At 43.3% G+C, this 22,276-nt stretch overlaps 2 protein-coding genes across 2 annotated transcripts in view; one reads left to right on the forward strand and one right to left on the reverse strand.

The window, feature by feature from the left end:
• The window catches only part of LOC111233019 (insulin receptor substrate 1-B-like), a 47,783-nt gene extending 38,446 nt beyond the window's left edge, over nucleotides 1-9,337 (forward strand). The window contains exon 4 of the mRNA XM_022760745.1: nucleotides 5,889-9,337. Coding sequence (XP_022616466.1) covers nucleotides 5,889-5,896 — 8 coding nt within the window. The 3' untranslated portion in view covers nucleotides 5,897-9,337. The remainder of the gene's footprint in view (nucleotides 1-5,888) is intronic.
• A 10,645-nt stretch (nucleotides 9,338-19,982) lies between these two features.
• Nucleotides 19,983-21,025, reverse strand: LOC111233048 (RING finger protein 223-like). Its single transcript, XM_022760782.1, has 2 exons — nucleotides 20,512-21,025; nucleotides 19,983-20,085 (listed from the first exon to the last, which is right to left on the reverse strand). Exons 1-2 carry the CDS (start codon nucleotides 20,996-20,998, stop codon nucleotides 20,024-20,026), a joined length of 549 nt encoding a protein of 182 aa, XP_022616503.1. The 5' UTR covers nucleotides 20,999-21,025; the 3' UTR covers nucleotides 19,983-20,023.
• Nucleotides 21,026-22,276: the final 1,251 nt, after the last annotated feature.

Consider the following 22,276-nt stretch of genomic DNA (forward strand, 5'->3'; position numbering starts at 1 on the left):
TAATATTTTTCTAAATTGCAAAAGTCTTTGTCTTCTGTCAATTACAACCCGTTGACAGTCAAATATAAAGGCCAACATGGTTGCCCAGGGTCCTGGCAGGATAATGTCTGCAAAGTGGAAGTTCAGATATTGTTCAAGGATGATCTAAATAAGCTGCACATGGGGCAGCGAATGTGGTTCTCCCACCACAAATGTGCTCTCCCCCCCCTTTTTTTTTCCCCCACTCAGCACTGCTGCTCTGTCTCTGTCTGTCTCTTCCTGTCCCCACACATTCCAGCTCTTCTGTGTGCCATAACACACCCACTCAGTCTCTCCCACTGTGTCGCTGCATAATGAAAAACTCGCCTCGAGCCCTCATGCCTTGTTTTTTTTTTCATTTGAATCTTTACAGAATCGCGTCAAAAAAAAAAAAAAATCTAACACAACACATAGAAAATACAGCATTTAAAGAGTTAAAACCATTTAATATGTCATGTAAAAATTGCGTTTGGCCTTTCTCACTCACTTTCTCCACCTCTCTCTCTTCAGATTTCATAACACCTTATCAAAGGCATTTACATATACGTTACACACACACACACACACCTGGATAAATAGATTGTTACATAGCTACATAACTGTTGTTACTGCTGTGGGTGTGATTGTCAGCAGCAGAGTTAAAAGCAGTATCGTGTGTGTGTGTGTGTGTGTGTGTGTGTGTGTGTGTGTGTGTGTGAGAGTGAAAGTGCATTAACAGCACACACAGCACTCGTCTTTCAACACACACCCTGCTCTCTACTGCCAACTGCACAGTGTAACCTATGGAAATTTACAGCTGAACATAAGGGGAAAATGTGCTGCGTTCACTGTTCTCATAACAGGGTGTTTTAAAACAATCAAAAGCTTCCAGTGGGATTATTGATCGCTCATGTTTAGGTATTTTGTCGTGTGGTTAGCGCCTTCATTTCCAATAAAAGACAACATTATTAAAGTGGTCGTATTCATAAACTGCACACCTGTCAGTCAAGCGTGGGAGGCTTTACTGTAACGCCGTCTTCCTCGGGTTTCCTTGATGTGTGTTTAGCCTTGGTGGAGATCAATGCTGAGCTCTCCTTGTATTTATTACAAACAAAGCGCTGCTGGTGTTTCTGCAGACACAAAAGCCTTCCTGCGTCCCAGAAGACTTTTCCAGGGAAAGACGTGTCCGCTCTGCACCCGTGAAGGCAGCATATGTAGAAAATGTTAAAGCTTTCTTTAACTAATTATAGGTTGGGGCAACATTTGCATAGGCATTGGAGAAGCAAAAACACATGAGGAACGTTTTGCGAGTTTGTCTCTTATCATTACTCCTCCTTAGTCGTCCTCCTTCATGTATGCTCTAGGCTACTCAAACTGCAGCTCATGCATTCTCAATGTGAGAAACCCAAGTGTGAATTAAACTTCTTACCATGGCAGTATTTGTATCACTGTGTAAACACAGAGGGACACTCAAACCAAACTAGTTGAACGCTTTCTCTCAGTCGGTGTCCTTGACGGTCAAAATCGGTGTGAGCACTCGACCCAGATTCTATCATATTTTCCCCCACAGACTTAAAGTGGCTATTGTTTTCCCCGTCGCTCAACATGGTTCCTTGCCGGAAGCTGGTGGTGGTGATTGTCGGTCAACAAGAGCTTCGGCCTACGTCTTCAGGGCGGATTGGAGGCTAAAGTGAGTCGCTATCGGAAAGTGACCAGACGTGATCACACGTGATTCTCTTAATGGGTCGGTATGCCTTTAACCAAAGTGCTTGTTGAATGGTTGAACCGTGTATGAAACTCTCCTCTTGGAAGAGTTGGAAGGTCTATCCCACAATTTGCATAACTTTCCGAAGCCGACAATCCAGCAATTATGTCCATTTTACTCATCGGTTGGCACGGTATACAAAGGCGACAAAGTAAGAGTGGCTTAAACATCTTACTTGGGCTCTCATATTCATTTTTAATTCAATTACTTATTTCATTTTTGTGCGTATAACTCAGTGAAACACCATGAAAGCATTTGAGGAAAGACTCTGTGCCGCATTATCCCCATTTGAACGATTGTCATGTCTTGACCCTTCACGTGTGGCCTGTGAGCTCGGCTTGATACTTCCCACCAGTGGAACAGTCGTTGATTTTTGGGCAAATGAAAGCGCACGCTTGCTCACAAGCGTAAGGATGAATGCCACAGGACTCCCCTGCGTGGACTACAGCTGCAATTTCCACAGTCTTTACAATCACCTTTGAAGCCAACAGGACGAAAGTGTTTAATACTCACAGATAGGTTTTGGGTGGGGTACCACTCCAACCGAATTGTCATCCAAAGATGTGCCAGGTTCGTGACTAACAAATAAGAACTGTGAAATCGGACACAAACTCTGTGGTCAGACTGCGAACATTATATCTTCATAACTGGCAGACTTTCTGGCGTCATTGGAAGAAATTAAATGAGGTGACACAGGAGCTATCCTGCTGCCTCCATCTGCCAGTGTTCATTCCTTGTACTTGCAGCTGTCTTGACGCTGGATCCCGGCTCATGTTGCGCTGTTCTACCTCTTACCCACTTGCCCACTCGCAGGAAAGATGATTTAATGGAAGTATAATAACAGTACTGGGGGATTGCAAGAGCTAAGGTCGCTGGCACCAGAAATTGCTGCCATTGTGGAAAAACAGTTTGAGTGGGATTGTGGGGATTTTCACATCCTTATATTAATGTAATTCCTTAATGATTTCCAGGAGAAAGTTCTTTGCTTCCCTCAGGGTGTAGGTCAAAGGTCGGGGGTTGGCTACACTGTTGAGTTGGAAGGAATTTGGTATCTTGCACAAAGATATCTCCGCAGGTTGGATGCTTGCTGACATGGCGCTGGAACCTAAGTCCTGCATGTGGAGATAAATCCTGCAAACCACAGGATTTTTTTTATTTATTTATTTATTTTTTTGCCTGAATCCAGAGCACAGATTGACATATCCAAGGAGTCGCCCTGAGGCTTATGAGATGCTTGTAAAAAGATGAGATGCAGTGATAAACCCAATGGGGATTTCCAGTGATTCTCATTCATCTTTTCAAATGTGAAGTTCATAGAACCTACCATAGGCTCATGCTTGTTGCCCTCATGCTGTTTGGCATCCAATAAATCCAACATTGCTGGTGTTTTTCTGCTGTTTTGTACTCTTTTCTTTTCCTTTCTTCAACTTCTGTTTTCATTTATTGTAACCATATGATGGTCTCTAACAGCTCTAATGTAGATCCGAGCACTTTCCTTATATATAAAACGTGATTTAACCCAAACCGACTGAGTGACCAGTGAACTCAGTGACTCACATCACGTTGCATAGACCGGCTCCGTGTCTTGTGGGAGCTGGGGCAGCATGAAAATGACAGACTGACACACTCGATTTACGACCAGAGAACAGGGTGTCTTTCAATTTTAGGCAGCCCTCGATTGAGACATCACATAGACCCAGACTCTCCTAATTACACACACACACACACATGCACACACACATGCACACACACACACACACACACACACGCACACACGCACACACACACACAGGCGGCTAGAGAACAGTTATTGGCTAGACACGGACTGCGGAGGCAGATAGCCTTGTCTAACCTCTTGATTTAAACAGTCTGGGAGAGGAAGGGGAAGAGAAACACACATACACTCACACATTCGCTACCACAGTCATTATTAGATCGATTTTCCCACAGATGGAGAAACGATGCAGGGAAATGAATGAGATCAATAGACAAACCGCCAAGGGAGAGTCAAACCAATGGATGGGGAAGCTCAGGGAAAATAAGAAGGGGCAATATTTGATTTGTGTGACCAGAAGAGGAAACGTTTCCTGTGTAGCTGCATATAAGCGTGTGCATGTGAGTCTGTGTTTCAGGATGAGGCAGTGTACAGTTGTTAGGCATGTTTCTGTGTATAATTTTCCATGTCTGTGTTTGGAGAAAGGTCATCATTAAGTGAATGTCATCCACATTATTATGGTACCTTCCTCTGAATTGCTTCGTGCGCCCGGTTTCATGAGAGTTTGCATGTGTGTGTTCATGGCAGTGCACCAGTGCGTGTCCAGCCTGTCTCCTCCGGTCCCTTTGGTTGGCTGGTTTGATTGTTTGTGTTGCTGTTTTCGAGCTGGATGCCTGAATGAGGGGAGCTGCTCCTCTCCGCTCTTCTCCGCTCTGCTCTGCTTTAGGCCGCCATGGCTTGGCTGGCTGGCGGGCACCGTCTGTGCTGAGGGGGACTAAATATAGCTCACTGCACCAGGAAGAAGACAAACTAGAGAGAGAGGGAGGGGCGTAAATGTAGAGTACCCTCGTGCAATTAGAGAGTCAAGCACTGCTGGGAAATTTTAGGGAAAGAGACAGAGGGAACTCTCTCTGAGGCTGTTCTCTTTACGAGCTTTGTGGATTTGTTATTTTGGCTGACGGCTGCTTGAGTGCCTTTGTTGTGAGTCATCACATTTGACAGAAAGTAACCCAGTTTAAAGGGCACTGACTAATCTTTATAGTAGTTATGAGCCTGCTTTCATTGCGAACTCAACCACCCACTATTAAGCATTTTCCATTCACTCTTTAGTTAGAACATTGTTACATACGTGACCTCCACATGTGTGACAAAGCAATTATGCTGCACGCATTCAACAATACTCATTCAACAATACCTCAATCTGAACAGCAGCATAAGATCGTCATTGGTTTAACACACTATGTGATGACTGCAGTCTTGTAGGTTAATTGCATGCCACACTGGTTTAGACTGGTCTAATAAAATCTGTGTCAGACTGTAGGACAGCACTTTGAGGCATGTCAGATTTGCACAGTGTCAGATCAGCCCATGTTTTTATGCATCATTTCATTTCATATTCTGATGAGAATTTGTCCCGGATCAGATTAACTGATCATAGAGAACAAATTCTTGATTTTGACGAGAGACATGTCACACTACAGACAAAATTGTCCCTCCTTCTTCATTCATCTTATGTTTACTGTTGTGTGCAGGTAGATGGGCCTCATGGAGCACGTCATAGATGTTGTTAAACTATGTGAGAGAAGGAAAATAAAATGGTACACACTAGACATTTTGTTGAGACATTGTGTAGCTGCTGATATTAGCTTATGGCAGATATATCATTCATTACCAAAGAGCACTGCCATGTTTATTTTTCAACTGCAAAATATCCTGTTCAGGCACCAACATATAGGGGCCTTAAAACAAACAGATGGCTGCACGGCCGCCATGTGATTCCTCTCTACTCTGGAGCAGAGTTATCATCAAGTCTGCATTCCTGCTAATCCTTTCAACTGTGCAAACAAGGCCGGGACAGAGTCATATGTGTTGGTCAGATGTGACATTTTGAAGCATTACGGTAGTGACATTTTCCTGACGATGCGTACCTGTGTGCTCACGTGTCCAGTGTGATGCGAAGGGCTGAAATTGCCAGAAAAACCTGACATGTTTTCTGGATCTCTGGTTTTCCATCACGCTGGCGCACGCACACTCACACACGCGCACGCACACACACACACACACACACACACACACACACACACACACACATGATTCTGTGCCTGCAGCAATAGGTGTCCTCGCTTTCTCTTTCCCCACTGTTCTTTTCATCACTTTCATCCTGAAAGTCTTTCAGGCATGTTTGACTGTATTGTATATTCCTTTTGTTCGCTGTAGGGTCACTGTGTTCCAGGGCTGATAAGCAGACACTGATATCTTACATTAGATATTATAATTAACCTGATAAGCAACAGACACTGTACATACATGTCATAATATTTATTTCTTCTTCATATCTGAGTTATCATTTACTCTGTATCTAACCAAACCATTTCCCCTTTCTTTGTGTGTGTGTCTCTTTTTTTCTTCCAGAGTGCTGATGTCAGTGCGTCGTCCTTTGGGAAACTGAATCTGAATCTGGTACCGCTCAGAGCGCTTCAAAGCCCCGCCTGTTCCTTTTGTGACAACCAATCACATCAAGAGAGCAGCTGCATCGGACACGCCCCTGAAGCACTTTCACAGAGACTGATGGAAAATGGTTCTTTCCTTTTTTTTTTTTCTTTTTCTTTTTTTTTCTTCCACTTTCATCTTGTTGGTTGTGGAAACCAACGGGGATGTGTGCCAAATGACATTCTTGAAAAGATATTTGCTGCTCTCATTCCTTGAGTGAAAGCCAATCAGAGAAGGGTACAAAAAATGGAGAATGGTGTTTCTTTTTTGTTTTCTTCCAAGTGAAAAACTCTAATCATAAAGAGTACAATGGTGGCTGACTTTTAAGTGTATGAAAAAGAAAATATATAGAACTATATATCTGCTCAAAAAGTGCCTCATTTTCAGACTGTAGCTGTTTTACAAAGAACTTCAACTTAGCCTCGACTAACTGAAGCTTTGGGTTCTTTTTTTTCGTGCTTAATTTGATGTAGTTACAAAAAAAATGCAGCAGAGGATATTGATAAATGTGGGTAGCACTGGTGTGAGCTTTTGCCGCGTTCAGGTCATATCAGATGGACGGCAGAGATTGGACAGAGTGCTGTGCTAACGACTTGCAAGCGACGAGTTGGTCGTGCGAGGGTTATGCATGGTCAGTATAACACTAGCCATTAAATTTGGGTTTATTTAACTTGAATGAAGGACTTTGGCTGATGTGAGGTATCTCTTTTCTAGATTATAGGTACTTCTAAGTGCCTGTAAAATCTTAAATTTCCCCATTAACAATTGAAACTTACAAGTTGATGCAAATGATATCATGATAAACGATAAATCTGTTATGACATGAACGCGGCATTTTTGCTAACTTAAATGATGATAATGGTACTAGCAATCTGCTGGCCTTCTTGTCTACTGTGAGAAATATTAGCATAGCTGCTGTTGACTTACTGCTCGTTATAACTTGCGGATGTCGCTTTTATTCTGTCAATTTCCCTTTTCTTTCCCTCCTAACTTTTAAACAGAGCCATACACCGAAAGTATTAAACACACAAGCCTGAAACAAAAGGCACTTACAGCAGGGGATACAGTAGCTTGCTAGCTAGCTAAAGCCGGCTAGGTCAGATTAACATATTAGCATTATGCCAGGACGTAAATTCACTGTCCTGCTGACCACAGCTCAGGATGAGACCCCTGATATAGAGCCAAGCAATCCCATTAGTGCTATTAGCTCCAGACACTCACTTAATCCCCTTCATCTCAGGATGCTAAATAACATATGGTACATACAGCTAAGGATAGAGACCCTATCAATAGCCATGCTAATGCTAGCTTTGTAGCGGTCAGCACACTGCTTCTAGCGCTGGAAAGGGGGTCAGTTGTTATTTCAATTCTGTCAGTATGAAAACTGCTAATTTGTCCTCACTTATTTTATACATTAAGGTACCGAACATTTTAAGAGGAAAGTTTTTACACTTTTTGATTTTTAAACTGGTTGAATTGAAAGTGCTTTGACCCTAAATCCTTATTTAAGACTCTCTGTTTCTATCTCCTTCCCTCCCTCCTCTATCTCTTTTGCTTAGCTCTTACTTTAATCTCCGCTATGCATCAGCACTTAAGTGCCTGTCTGTCCTATTTGCCTGTCTGTCTCTCTGCCCCGTCTTAGCAGCTAGCACTAATAGGGCTGTCCTAGCAGAATATATCAAGTCTATTTTTGTCTCTATTTTTGTCTCTATTTTTGTCTCTTTTGGCTGTACAGTGAAATTACTTGTTCCTGTTTGTTCGGTGTGACAATGATCTATCAGATGACTTGACTGACAGCCATGGCCCTAATCGGAGGAGTTTTGGACTGTTTCACTTTGTCGGTAACAGAGGACTTTATCATTGCAGGGCCTTCAGTGCCAAATCACAACAACAAGAAAAAAAAAAAAAGGACTAAGCTGTTGTCCTCTCCGACAGCACCTCAAGAAGCAACCTTTTAGCTCTCAAGTCCGGACGTATTGCTTTGTTTTGTTTTAATTATGTAACCTTTTGTGTTCCGCCGTTGTTTTCTTTTGCAGCGGGGGGAGGAACTGTGACATATCTCGCCTCGCAGTCTGCTGATGTGACTCTTGGAGATAAAGGTCATTGTGAAGACTTGCGTATGCTTTAACCTTGAATTTTCCTCTGACTTTGATCCGAGCATTATGAAGAAATGCATGAAGAGAAAGAAAAGGCCACCATGAAAAACAGCAACAACAAAATGTCTAAATGTCTGAATACATGTGCATCTACGTAGCTCCAGATTGTACTCATGTGTTTGCCTGCCTGCCGGCCTGCTTTGGGAAGTTCATGAACTTTCTCACTCTGGTCACATGACTGTCGGGGGGCCTAGAGCATAACAATGCAGCTTTATTACGAGCAGATTGGGATCTGTGGTTGGAATTGCCCCTAATAGCAGTTAGAAATGCAGAAGTGGAAAAAAAACAACAATTGGACTTCAAACCATGTTCACCACATAAAGCCAAAACGTTTGCTTTCAAGCAGGCAAACACATGATGACGAGTTGAAATGTTTCTAATGTATTTTGGAGATGTTCTTGTATTGAGACTGAGCAGTTTTCCGCCAAAGCAGATATGCTTGAAGGTACTTGTAGTTTAGAAAGAAAGCGCACAGACTTGCTTTCAGTCCTGACTAGCAGACATTATTATCCTGCCATTTAGAGCTCCCTTCCAGCCCTGAGCGTCTCATGAACTTTTCAGTGAACCACGTTTTTACTGTCAAACTGCCTACAGTCTGGAAATTTTCTTTTTTGCATTGACTGCCCGTAGCGAGGTTCTCGATAGTCACAGCCACATATCGTGAATAAAGTTCCTTCGGGAGAGCTCAGACGAATGGGGGTTCAACAGTTTAAGTGGCTGCATGATTTCATTCATTGCGTTGTTGAGTGTAGAGATATTCATAAAATGTGCAGGAAAAGTGCTGCTGCTGATCTAAATTGTTTTATCCCTTCCTCCTGTTCCCCTGAGGGATGGTACTGAATGGGAATATTGTGAGATTTGCCATTGATGTAGGCAGTTTTACTTCTGTTGCTTGAGAAAAAAAAAAATCTGACTAAAAGGAAAAAAGTCAAACAACAAAAGGACTTGTGGTTTCTTTTGTTTCTGTGACCGGCTGCTAAGTTTCCTTTTGAGTGATGTAATAGGGACAATTGTTCAAAAGTGACAGGCCTAAGACACAAAAACAACAGTGCTACTGATCTACGGGGGGGAGAAGAAGAGTGGAAGACGCTACAATTTACTGGCTGAGGCAAGTGTGAACATCTGCATGAAATGCCACAGACACAGGCCGGCTCATGCCCCTCACACACTCCCCGCCTTTGACTCACACACAGTCGCTCGTAGAGGCTGCGACCACAGCGCAGATGTCACACTTTATTGTGGAAAAAAAACCAGCCTGATTGTTAATCCACAAAGCCTTTTTAGCCGTGTTAGTCACATTCACCATTCCCATTGATAAGATCATTTGCACTCAAGGTTGGCGGGTTGCCAGTGGACTTAATCACTCGTCTTACCGGTAATTTGACCAACATGGTGTTTAGTGGGTGAGCTCTCAGACCTCCTTCTCTCTCTTATTTGATACTGCCATCTCACTCAACACTCAGTTTAATTAAATAAGCTTTTTTTAGGCATGATAAATCTGTGCCTCTTTCTCTTGTTATTGTTAACATGCATGGGATCTCGTATCGTCCTTGTCCACAGATGGCCAAGTAATTCAACCCCAGCTGGGTGTAATTGTGCTCTGACTGAGGCTCTGCAGGAATTAATAGAAATGAGAACACACACACACACACACACACACACACACACACACAGATCAGGCTCGCACCTGCAAAATCTCTCACTTTCCTTACTGAGTAAAAATAAGGTTAGACAATAAGAAGCCAGGCAGCACCTTTTATGAGAGAAGAAGAAGCAGAAGCCCCTCGCACCCACGTCTAAAATATTCCTGACACTGACACTGTAGTCTGTCTGTCCCATTAGTTCTCTTTACAGCTCGTGTTCCCTCTTGTTCACTTATATCTTAAACAGTAAGTCCCAAAGTGGATGTCATCCCTACCTCAGATTTGTTAGTCTCAGCAGAGACATCTCCCTTTTCTCATGATATACTTGCACAAGCATTGCCTCTATATTCAGTATTCAGTTTTTACCATTAGCAAGAATGTTCCTCGTGATATTTTTTCTCAAGAAAAAGTCAAGGTTTTATGAATGAATGAACACTTTTCCTTGTGATGCGCCCTCAGGCAGTGGAAAGCCTAAGGGTGCATCAGTCTGAGAAAGCTTGCTCTCTCCCTTGGTTAACACTAAACTTTAATTCTCGGGTTGATAAGAGAAATCAGATAAGCTCAGATCTGACCCACATTCTTACTGGCAGTGACTGACAAACGGAGCAATACGGAAATGTAGAGCACTATCAGCACTGCTCTCAGATAAGAAGAGAATGGAGGAGCAGAGGCGGACAAATGGGCACAGCTGCCATCTGGTTGTCGTGGCGACAGCCAGTGTCAATGCCTCCCTCCACTATGGTGGCAACATCTCTGGTCAAGACAAGAGAGGAGGAGGAGGTGGAGGGATACTGGATGGGAGCCAAGTGAAGAGGACACCGAGTTCAATCACAGAGAGGTGCTCTGGCCAGAGGCCAGCAGGTAGACCTGTTGAGTCTGAGTGGGCGGTGTATCATCTCCTCATTGTGTGGGTGTGTGTGTGTGTGTGATGTTTGCGATAGTGTATCCTTGTGTTCCAGCTCAGCTTACAGTTACATTAGATGTACCTATGGGCACACAGCAGCAGAAATAGACTCAATAACCGCACTTGTTTACGCACTGCACGGTGGACAGAGGAATATTTGTACAGCGTCATGTGAACTCATCTCATACAAAAACCACAAGATCTGTTTAGTCGATGTTCTGGAGCTTTCAATCGTATCACATGGAAGAGGGCAAGCTATCTGTTGATGAAGGTTGTTTGATATGACTGAAAGCTCCAGGACGGCTGCTAAATGGATAAACTCATTTTTAAGACCCTCTCATTCAACTCAGTGAAAATGTTTGAAGCAATAATTAGCTGTGAAGTGGAGATGTAGTTAAGAAAGAAAATATATTTCTGTTATACATAATTATGTTTATGTTAACATCCATTTCTCAAATCTTTGCTTCTGTTCTTGTGAAATAGTCGACACTGATCCCTGCTGGCCTCTTAACACCCGTCAAACTACACAATCTGAGAAGTAACCTCAATAGTTGAACTGCTCAAAACTCATGTCCAGTCCATCCAGACTCAGGACATCCTACACGGTTCTCCTGAGGCTGTTTTAGCATAAGTGGCCCGCCGCCCCGATCCTGAGCAATAGTCACACTCATTAAAAATGTCCCAATTTCTATGTGAAGTAGGTCTTTGTGCTTTTTCTCAGACAGTGTTACATTTTATTTCAAGTGTATTAATTTTTAAAGACCGTACAGAAATGTAGTAGTAGTGTAGTGAGGGAGGGCTGGACGATTTGTTGTTATTGTCTTTTTGATGTAACCACATATGTAGCGATGAGCTACAGTATATTGCGAGAGCAGGCTGAAATATAAATTTAGGATGAGAAATTAAATAAGAAACCCTCCTTCCTCTTCTCTACAAAAAAGTCTGACCTCCTCTCCCCCTTAATGATTTTCCTGCAGTCCCTAAGTGGAGGTGGTCTGCTTCTGCTAAAAGTCACTCTGAGGAAACCCTGGCATAACCTGTGAAGACGAGGGGTCTCAAGTCATGATTGCTTCATTAAAAGGAGTCAGAAGCCAAAAAGTTTAGGACCAGCTGTCCTTCAATATTATACAACAGCTCCAACAACTTTTGCCCTCAAAACTGATAAAAATTGAGCAATAAAGAGGTGACGGGAGACACTGATCGGGATTGAAAATGTGTTTCTGTTTAGCCATTGTGTGTTTATTTAGTATTACAATACATGAGACAAAGCTGCATGAGGTTGCAGCATTCAAATTTGTGATTTCATAAAAACACCTCAGCTTCAGATCCACTTTAGAGCCTTTATACTTCTGCTCAGCCCGGTCTCAAAGCTGTGAAGAGCTCTGCTATAGAGGAGGGGTATAAATCTCCAGTCAGATGTATGTCTTGGCCTCTTTAATGGGGCTGAGATTGATATTTTTATGGTGTTTACATCATGGGTCCCTGGCCTCGCGGATCATGTACAGTCCATACTGCTGCAAGTTGGCAACAATACAGGAAGTCTTCCTGTCTTTATGACTTCCTCCACAGCGCAGTGCCACAGGAAGCTCGCTGGATGCAGGACACGGAAATAGCTTTTGCTCCCAAATGTGGGAATGTTCATGTCAGCGCTGCTCCATGCTCCCAAAGTGCTTCCTCCTTCCCATCATTCACACGAATTCAAAAATAAAGTAGAGGTGTTTCTGCAGATGTATGTAGTGCCAAATTATGCATTTTTGAAAACCATTTCCCTCATGCAAGTAGCCAAAATAAACCACATACAGTATGTAATGCTGCAGGTGTTTTATCTTAGGTAAACCTACTGTATATATGTTGACCCAGCCAATAAAGCCCTGGATTAGAGTCAGTATACTGCAAGCTGCTTCTGCTAATCCCCCCCGCCCCCCCTCCCCAACTTTCCTCTCCCCTCTTTCCTACATATAGTTTTCAGGGCAAAGTTAATCACTGTAGACTCAATAAAATTAGTTTACACACACAGCCATGGTCAAACTAAGTGGCTCCGACGGCCGGGTCCATCCGCTGCATGGCATGTGAGGTAATGTGATCCACAAATGCCACAGCCGACGCAACCATTTTCTAATGTATTTCCAGCTCTCTTTTCCTCACCGCCCCCTCTTTCACATAGTGTACTTAGCCAAACAAAAAGCCTTTCTCTGTCTTTCTCTCCCTCCCCTTCCCCTTCCTCCTCCCCACCACCAACTACCGCTCACCCTCACCCTCTCTCTCTCTCTCTCTCGCCTCATGAGAGAATGTTTGCCATGATTATGGATTTGTCTTTATTACAGGCTGCATAAGAAATTAGCTCTGTCACCCTGTCGCTGCTGGCTGGTCTGAGAAAAAGGGAGGTTGAATCTTTTAAAAAAAAAAAAAAAGAAAAGTGCACATGGAGCGAGAGGTGAGTGAGGGAAAACGGAAGGGGAAGAAAGAGGAGGCGTTTTGGGGGGGGGTGCTGCTGGTGGTAGGTGGTGGGGGGTGACTGTGAGGCTCTGTGCTATATTTTCCTTGAAAGCTCCTGAAAACACAAAGACACATGGTACAGAATTCCCCTCACAGTAGGAGGGGGGAGGAGGGGAGGGGGGGGAAGGAAGGGGAGGGGACGGGGGCAGCTTTTGCAAGAGAACACCACACTGTCTGTGATATCAACGCACACACACACACACACACACACACACACACACACACACACACACACACAGGGACTTTTATACGTGAGTACACACACTAGGAAGAGAAGGGAGTGTGTGAACCAGATCCACAAACACTCGGCTGCAACAAAAGGCAGCACAGAAAGAGGGGCGGACTTTGAAGATGCCGGCAGGCCAACGCCTTGACATGCCAGCACACGGAAACCTCCAAACATCATATCACCTTAATACCTCTCAGTGCTGTGGGAAAGTGGAAGGCCCCACTTTCCACGGGTATTGGTAGGGTGGTGGTGGTGGGTAGTGGGTGGTGAGTTGGAGGGGGGGGTGGGTGGTGGGGGATGGCGCGTTAATCCAATGTACAATGTGTTTAACTTTGACTGGCAGATCCCACCGGCCCCTCCACCCTCTCCTCACTGTGGGGCCCCCTCCTAGCTGCAGATTGAGGACAAGTGTAGAGCTGGTATTTAGGTGGAGCTGGCTGACTGGAAAAAGGTGAAGGGTCAGGTTGGTGTGAATGGACCTGTTAGGAGCTGTGATCTTGGCTTAGCGCGGACCCAGTGCCCTTGAAAACTGAACACCCGGTTGGTTGATTGATAAAGATGAAAGCAAAAACATCGATTTTGCTCTTAACTGTAAGTTTTTTTATTTTAAGCTTAGAAAAACCAGAATCCATAACAATAATTGTGCGATTTATCTCGTCCTCTGGAGCTTGTTTTGTAAATTCCTCTTGATTTAAAGTTGTGTTGGATCCCAACAGGGCACCACAGCATGAGGACTGCAACATCCTATACTTTAGGTCACAAGTGGGATGATAAAATGAGTGAGCGTCGCCATCTAGTGGAACATCTGAAACCTCCTTTTGCTGTAAAAACACAATCAGGTCACCATGGATGTGCTAATCCATAGCTTCAAGTCAATGCAGTTAGTGTTAACGATATAGATAAGATTACATAAACATGTTCTTGTAATAGCAGCCTAATCTATCTATCTAAATCTATAGGAACAAATAACATGATGACCTGTTTTCTTCACTCACTCTTTATATTAATGGCTTGGCAGAGTAAGAGAAAGACCCTCTCACTGAGGGGAGGATCAAGTTTTTCCATCTCGTAGCATGTTAAACAAGTTGTTAGAGACCAGCATGCTGAAACCCTTCCTCTGAGCTGAGATGGAAAATCTGTGTCAGCAGCACAGTGAGTAGCCGCTTGCCTGCCTGGGAATGAGGACACAGGGAATGGGAATACAATCAATTTATAAAAAGCCTCACGAATGACCTTCCTTCACTTTCCCTCTTCATACTTGACATCACATTATGCAAAACATTTGCCAAATGAGTCAAAAGTTACGCTCATGAAGCCACGTTTTGACCTCTGTGTTTTCAAATAATTCCCAGCATTCCTTGTAATCAGTTAGTCATGCCAGATGAGTGGTTTTTACCACAGTGATTGAAGCAGCGGGCTGGAGAGCTGAGGCAATATCAGGAAAGAATTTGAAAAGCCACTTCATTTTCACTAATAAGTAGGGGCCTTGGTGATTGGTGATGGTTAGCATGGACTACAGATCTGCAGCTAATAAGTATTTTCATCATCAAATCGATCGATTACTTAGTTTCTCCCCTGCTGAGCAACAGGACGTTGTGACTCAGGCTGTGTCATGCTGTTAATGGTGCTGTGCAGCAGTAGTTTTTGTAGGTACATTTCACCCATTAGGTAAACTTTACATCAACTTTTTTAATAAAACAAGGCACATCATCAAACTATGTTCTGTTGTTACCTTGTTTTATGTCTTTTTTTTTAAAATCGTGTTTGTTCTTATTGTAAAGAAACACAATGTTGTTCTCTTGTGTATCGTTTAAGGAGAGAATGACAGTAAATCCTACCTTGTATAAATATTAGAAAATAGTGATGAATAAATATAGTTGACAGTTGCCAGTGAACCAGTCCAAAATGTTGAACTATTCGAAATGATCTACTAATATAATGTATAATGTAGATTATAATGACACTAATTTGAACTTTGTCACAAAACATAGTAGCTCAGACTAAAGATAATTTTCCCCAAGAACAGAATCACAAGTGCTTTTATTGGGATTGTTCCTGTCACACATAATTCATCATCATTTCTCAGTATAAGACAGTTTCATTGACTTGAAGGAGATGTTCCCGGTTGATATTCGTAAGTAATCTAGCTCTAACAAATCTTCACCGAGTCCCTGACTCTCTGTGGTATCAGTTGACAAAACATCAGACAGATTAAAAACCCCACTTCCACTTTCTTCATTATCCAAGAAAGCATCAAATGTTTTCATTCCACCTTCATATTCTCTGCTTTTCAAACCCAACTTATTTTCCTCAGCACTGCTGAAATCCTCTACCTCATCTTTGGCATTTGCTTCAGGACTTCTGCTCGTGTTTTCCCTGCTCTGCACTCCACCATCCGGGTTTAAGGTCCAATAACCCACCTCTTCTTCCTGCTTGGTCACGGCTGTAGTATTTGGAAAATAAACCTCATCAGCCGGTGTGGTCGGTGTCTGGGGTGTAGCTCTGACACTGCTGAATGAAGCGCTTCCAAGAATATCAGCATATGTGACAGCTTTGACCCTGGCAGGGCGCGTGGGCAGCCTGACAATGGCCACATTTAGAGTATCATTGGTCAGAGAAGCAGACTCGTTGAGCTTTTTGCTGTTAATGTGTTTTCCTTTCACACGTTTCCCTCTCACCGTGCTGCTGGTGGAACTGTTGAGCAGACTCGCCTTCATTGCAACGGGTTTGGATTTGTTGGGCGTTCTTGGCGCAGATGCTTGGCTGGATTCAACTCTGAGGCCTCCTGCTGATCTGAAATGAGCTGAGGAGACTCTGTGGGTTGGCGATGCTGCAGTTGGATTTTGCTCAGTGTATTTCCAGTGTGTTTCCTTAGGCGCATTTCCAACTCTGTTTTGAACAGACTGAAATCCCAGGAAAGTGTAGATTTTCTGGTTCTTTTTGTATTTGTCTGGTGTAAATCTGCTGTGCTCGACTGGTTCAGTGCTCCCTGCAGTCTTTAGAAGTGGTTTAAAGTCTTCATTGCTTTGCTCATTCAGCTCATTTTGCCTCTGAATGGATATATTGCTGCTTTCTGCTTCTGTTTCACCTGTTTGATTGTACCATCTGCTGCTTTTGGGTTGCCAGATCTGCGAGCTTCCAGGTTCAAAACTTTGCTGGAGTGAGGCAGACTTGTCTGGTTTTCTGACTAAAGCTTTGGCTCCCTCAAGTGGTCGAGGGCCAAAACCTCTGAGACCATACATTCTTTTGTAGAGTCTGACTTGTCTGTGATCTCGATTGTTGTCCATACCGGCATCACTTTCAGGCAGCGGAGGCTGGACGGCCTTAAAACCGGATGTGAACGCCCTTGAAGTAGAAACAGTTGTGGTTTGGATTAGATCTAAAGAAGGTGGTGAATAATCTGTGGGTGTCCTCTCATGCTTTGCTGGTGTATGAATCAGAATAGATGCTCTTCTTTGGCCAAAGCTATACTTTGGCAACAAAGAGGGATGGATATTTGCAATTTTAAACTTATAGTCCTTTCCTTTGTCGAAGCTGTGTCGTCTAGAGTTGGTCCTTTCACTGGAGGGGGGATTAGATTGCACCTTCGCAGCTGACCACGGGGGATTTTCAAACCCTCTGATACCGTAGATGCTTTTCGAGGATTGTGCCGGTTTGTAGCCATTCACTGACCCTCCTGCAGTTGTAATAACTGGGCTTCCTGCAACAGATTTCTCACTGCTAGCGGCGTAGTTATCCTGGGGAGCTGCATGAGAAATGGGGACAAAACTTTTTATAGTCTTGCCTTTCCCTGAAGCAGGATGCAAAGAGAGTTGAGCGGGAGGATACATGCTCGAGATGAGTTGATATCTGATAGAGTTGTCTGTCTGACCACCATACCGGGCCACACTGCTGTTAAGATACAGTGGATTGGCATCATCTTCCTTGGTTGGAACTTTTCTGTCTAATTGTTGAAAATTTGAAGCAAATCTGCTGTAAACTTGTGCATCAGAGGGACTTTGCTTTTGTGGCATTGTGGTAAAACCCCTCAGGCCACTTGAAGCTTGTTGCCCACCTGTGACTGTATTACCTGTGTTAAATGAGGTCTGGGAGTCCTTGAAGAGGTAAGACTGGACCTTTTTGTGTCTGAGTGTCTCACTGCTGGTCACTGAGCTCAGCCCCTGGGAGAAATCTGTGATGGATGATGTCAGTTTTTCTGGGCTGGGGTTGCGTTTAATAACAGAGGCGTCCAAGCCGCTGCTGATTGATGGCGCATGAGAGACAGTTTGACTTGCGAAGCCGAGAAATTTGCTTGATTGAATCCCACCAGATGGACTGTGCGCTCTAACCGCAGAGAGCTCATTTGTCTCTTTATAGCCAGTGTAATGCCCTCTTAGAGTTGGCAGTGTACTCCAGTATTCACCAGCCTTTAATGGCCACGCTGTTTTATCTGTAGCCAACTTTGGAGAGACATTGCTAGGAGCTTGTCCTTGGCTGTGGGATTTCTGAGCATCTTTGTGGTACCAGACTTGTGAAGAAGTAGAGCTCTGATGAAAGGGGCTGCCAGCTTCTTTTTGAGACGATTTTCTAATGATCAGTGGGTATGAATTTAATCTGGATTGTGGCCTCTCAAAGCTCTGTCCCCCTCGCTGAGAGTGACTGGTAAAAGTGCTGCTCGCTGGCCTCACCCCTCCTGCGCCGCGACCTCTCTGCATTCCCGCTCGGGCCTGCCTGTTATCTGGGGTGTTTTGATTGTAACTAAAGCCACCTCCTGTAAACCATACAGGGCTTGACTGATGGTCAATGATTGACAGTGCTTTTCTAGAATTCCCTGTCATCTCATTAGTTGCGGGTTGGAGTCCAGTTTCAGTTGGCAGGATACCAGCAGAGAGGGAGTGATGTTGGCTGTATGGACTAAACACTGATCTCAGGATATTGGGCTTCACTCCAGTATCCACTTGGGTTGCGATGGGACTGGCTACAGGTGGAAAAGAATGGGAAAATAAGAAATAATGTTTTCTTCCTTATAATGCTGGTAAATAAATCAATAGACAGTGTTGGCTACTATGAAGACACCAAAACAAAAATCTAGCATCAGGTTAAAGTTCAAGTTTAAATCTTTGCAGTTGTTACTTTATGAAATGTTCTTTTATTTAGCACATTCCTTTGATATTACACCCTTGTTTTCTTTAGTTTTATTTAACTTTAAATTACCCTACCACAAAATCGGTTGGATTTACAAATTTGTTTACGCAAGTTCATATGATTTCCCCTTAACTAACAAATGTATCTCTGCATTTTTGTGTCATTGCTGGTGGGGAAGTATAAACTCAGGCAGTATATGTTCAAGGCATGCCAGAGAAAATCCCTCATTCTGCCATCATTAAAAAAAAAAAAAAATCAACTGCGGTTTTATAGAAACAAACATATCAGTCTCCATCTAACCCCAGTCAGCCAACATGTGCCTCATGACACTGTTCAGAGTCATTAAGATGAACATTAGCCCACTGAAACGGCATAATCTGCAGTGTCGGCCTTGCACATACTGGCCTGTTTACACTTACCTCTTGCAGCATCTGAACACATGATAAACAACATGACAGCTACACAGACGGGCAGGGAGACAAACACAAGTCTGCAGAGAAAAGAAAAAAAAAGCACTCAAAGGAGTATTGTTGTAATTTATGAAAATCCTGTTTCTTGTTTGTGCAAAAGTTCTGCAGTTTACCTTGAGTAAAGAGCGATATTGTCTGACATGGTGGACAGCTTCTTCCCAGGTTTGGATGAGAGTCAAAAGAAGATCAGAAAATAAGATGAACTAGTGTTGTCAATCTGTGTGTTTTACTTGTCAAACAAATGAGGCACTGAGGAGTTTTGCTGCTCTGTTGCTGGTTCTGTCTGATTGGAGGCAATGCTGTTCACCTGGTTTCAGGTAACCCACTTCCTGGAGCAGTCTGTGAAGGGTAGTTTCCCTATTTTAGCCCATTTCATGCAGTACACTTCATAGTTTCTATAAATATTTGATATCTTTTCCTCCGTTGTATGTATTCATCCTTACTTCTCTTTGAACATGAGGATCATTTTTGCCTCTAACTTGAATTTTATTTTCTAAAGTCTGCTGTTGTTTAGGTTGGACTGAGTTGTGTAATGTGTTACTTTCATTGTACTTGCACGAACAAAGGCCAAACCTGGACTAGCGTATTTTCATTTTAACGATACACACACTGACTCACCCAAATTCCCATCCAAAACTCAGCATGCAGACACAAGTCAATTGAAACCAGAACTCATTTATTTTTCCTTAAATATGTAACAAATATGTCAAAAAATAAATACATTCATTAAAAGAATAAATATCAAATACATTTGTGCATTAATGTAGCCCTGAAATGGGCCCCTCTGACAACTCACAGACTTTCCTTTTTTTTCCCTCATTTGAGCAAAACAGCTACACAGTGATCCTCAGTTAAACAAGTGGTCAGAAAGCTGGAAAGACAGCAAATCATCTTGCTCATTGTCATTGTGTCTTCTCAGCAAGGTTACATCATCATCAGCAGCAGCAGCAGCAGCAGCAGCAGCAGCAGCAGCAGTAGTAGTCCTTGTGAAGAACTATTGTCACATTGCCCAGGGTATCTGAGGCTGTAGACAGCTCAAAACATGTAGCAGGACATCATGGCGAAGTTCCTCAGGTCATCACTGGTGATCCAGTTTCCTGAAGGAAAAGAGGACACATTAGAAAAAAAAAATTGAAATCACTATTTCTTTTTCAATAAAACTTTCTGTTGAGTTTTGTACTCTGCTCTAAACTCTTTAAGAAATCAACAACATGGATGATTTGGTGAAATGTGGTTCAGTTTACACATGAACTAAGCCTGAAGTCCTAAACTTTGAACTATATCACGTTATTTCTAGCCTGCTCTGTCAACTTTAAGGCGCTAAATAAAAATAAAAGTCTGTATTTACTACCTGCTGTTACTATGGTCACCATTACCAAACCCCGTTGTCAAGTGGCTCCCTTTAAAAACACCTTTGTGTTGTGCTCCACGCACGCCCTCGTTGTTTGTTTAGCCAACAACATGACAACTTGTAAAACTAGTTATTAACATTTCTCATGAACAATCACCCGGTATCTACTTACTTTCTCGACGACTCTGCCGTGAGCTTTTCCCGCTAATCTTCCTCCAAACTTTCTTCCAAGACCGCCGGACCCTCCCACCTCCGGAGCCCGCGGCGGAGTCGCTCTCTTCGGCAGGAATCTCGGGAAGCGACGCTAACTCGTCATAGCAGCCGTCTTGAACTTGGCTGTCCAGTTCTACCCCCGGGTGGACATCCTCTTCCTCCTCTAGGTCGAGGACCCCCGCGGCCAGCAGCCACTCCAGGACGGACTCATCCACCCTGAGCTCGGTCCTCATCTCCCCCTCACTGGAGATGGATGTGGTTTGTCGGCACAGCGGGCAGACGATGAACCGGTCATCTCCTGGATGTGCCTCGGCGACTCCCGGGGTTCGGGACAGAGCCAGGAGGCAGCTCTCACAGAAGCTGTGCTTACAGTGGAGCTCCCGGGGACACCGACGACCCGCATTGTAGGTCCGGTAACAAATTCCGCACTCAAGCTCTGAATACATACTACTTTATTATTTTGTGATGTGCTGTGAGCCTTAACTCACTGATTGACCTCAGGGCTGCCCTGACTTATATCACTGGGTGTGAGGAAGTGCGTAGGAGGAGGAGGGACTCTCAAGTTTGAAACGTCAGATTTGAGCCAAATAAACACGACCTATGACTCACCACGCTCAAAATACACGTAGCTACTGCCATGAAACCAAAGGGACACACACACACACACACACACACACACACACACACACATAAACAGACAAACACTTCCACATAACTTTAAACGTGGTGTTGGTTTTCATTTCTGAATCATCACACGCACACAAACCCACAGTCAGGTGGAAGCTGATTGAAGACATTAAACTTATTCTATTGGTTAATCAGTAAGTGTAGGATTGAGAATTGAGTTAAAAGTTTTATGTAAAGTTAAGGTAATAAGTGTTTCAGGTTGTTCCTTCTCAATATTCCCCTTAATATATCTGATTTGTCCTTATCTCAGAGGTGACATGTCCAGTGTGTGTGTGTGGGTGACGCTGTGATGTCCCTCCCCCATGGTAATCCCCAAACAACCCACCTCCTAGCAGTTGTTCCAGCCTGTATTCCTTTCATGGTCATTTCCGCTGAAAACTTGGCCAACAATCAAAACTCTCTCTCCCTGTCTGTGCTTTGTGCTTGTGAGTTTCTGTGTTTGTGTATTTTACAGCCTTTTGTTAACTGCTGCCTTCCCGCTTTTTGCCTCCTTCTGTTTACTGTAATGCTTGGTCATGCAAAACACAATTTTTTAACCTGAATTACAGTAAAAGGAAACTTTTTTTTCCCAAAAAGTGAGGAGAAAATTCAAAGAGAAATGTGTACAGCTCGAGTGAAACCTTGAAGATATTATTAACTTAGCTCTTTCTCAAGACCAGGTTTATGTGATTTGATTTAAAGTACATGCCATACACTTGTTCTTTAAGTTACAGCAGGATGTTCTGTTATTGACGACTTATTCATTTATTCAGCCACAGTACATGTGGTGAAAGGTTGTTTTATCTTGGCGCTATATGATGAATTAAATGCAGTATGTGTGATTTACTCTCTAGCAACAGAAGTGACAGCTTTTATGCTACAACAGATCTCTGAATTCATTGTGTGTGTCACAACAGCGCACAACATGCCATCATCACTCATAAAGTTAGTGCTGTAGGACGAGATAAAATCCAGAGTTCATGACACCACTTTCGGTGTTTTCCACCAGCTTTAATGCCTCTAAGCCATTTCATTGCCAGTAAATCAGTGATTAGTTA

This window comes from Seriola dumerili, unplaced genomic scaffold (assembly GCF_002260705.1).
Source record: "Seriola dumerili isolate Sdu_G_001 unplaced genomic scaffold, Sdu_1.0 BDQW01000362.1, whole genome shotgun sequence".
NCBI classification, from domain to species: Eukaryota; Metazoa; Chordata; class Actinopteri; order Carangiformes; family Carangidae; genus Seriola; species Seriola dumerili.

Excerpts from the sequence above, each read along its gene's own strand:
- LOC111233048 (XM_022760782.1), bottom strand. The coding sequence starts at position 20,998 with ATGTATTCAGAGCTTGAGTGCGGAATTTGTTACCGGACCTACAATGCG. Across the intron at positions 20,086-20,511 it reads ACGGCAGAGTCGTCGAGAAA|GAAACTGGATCACCAGTGAT; the intron begins GTAAGTAGATAC and ends CTTTTCCTTCAG.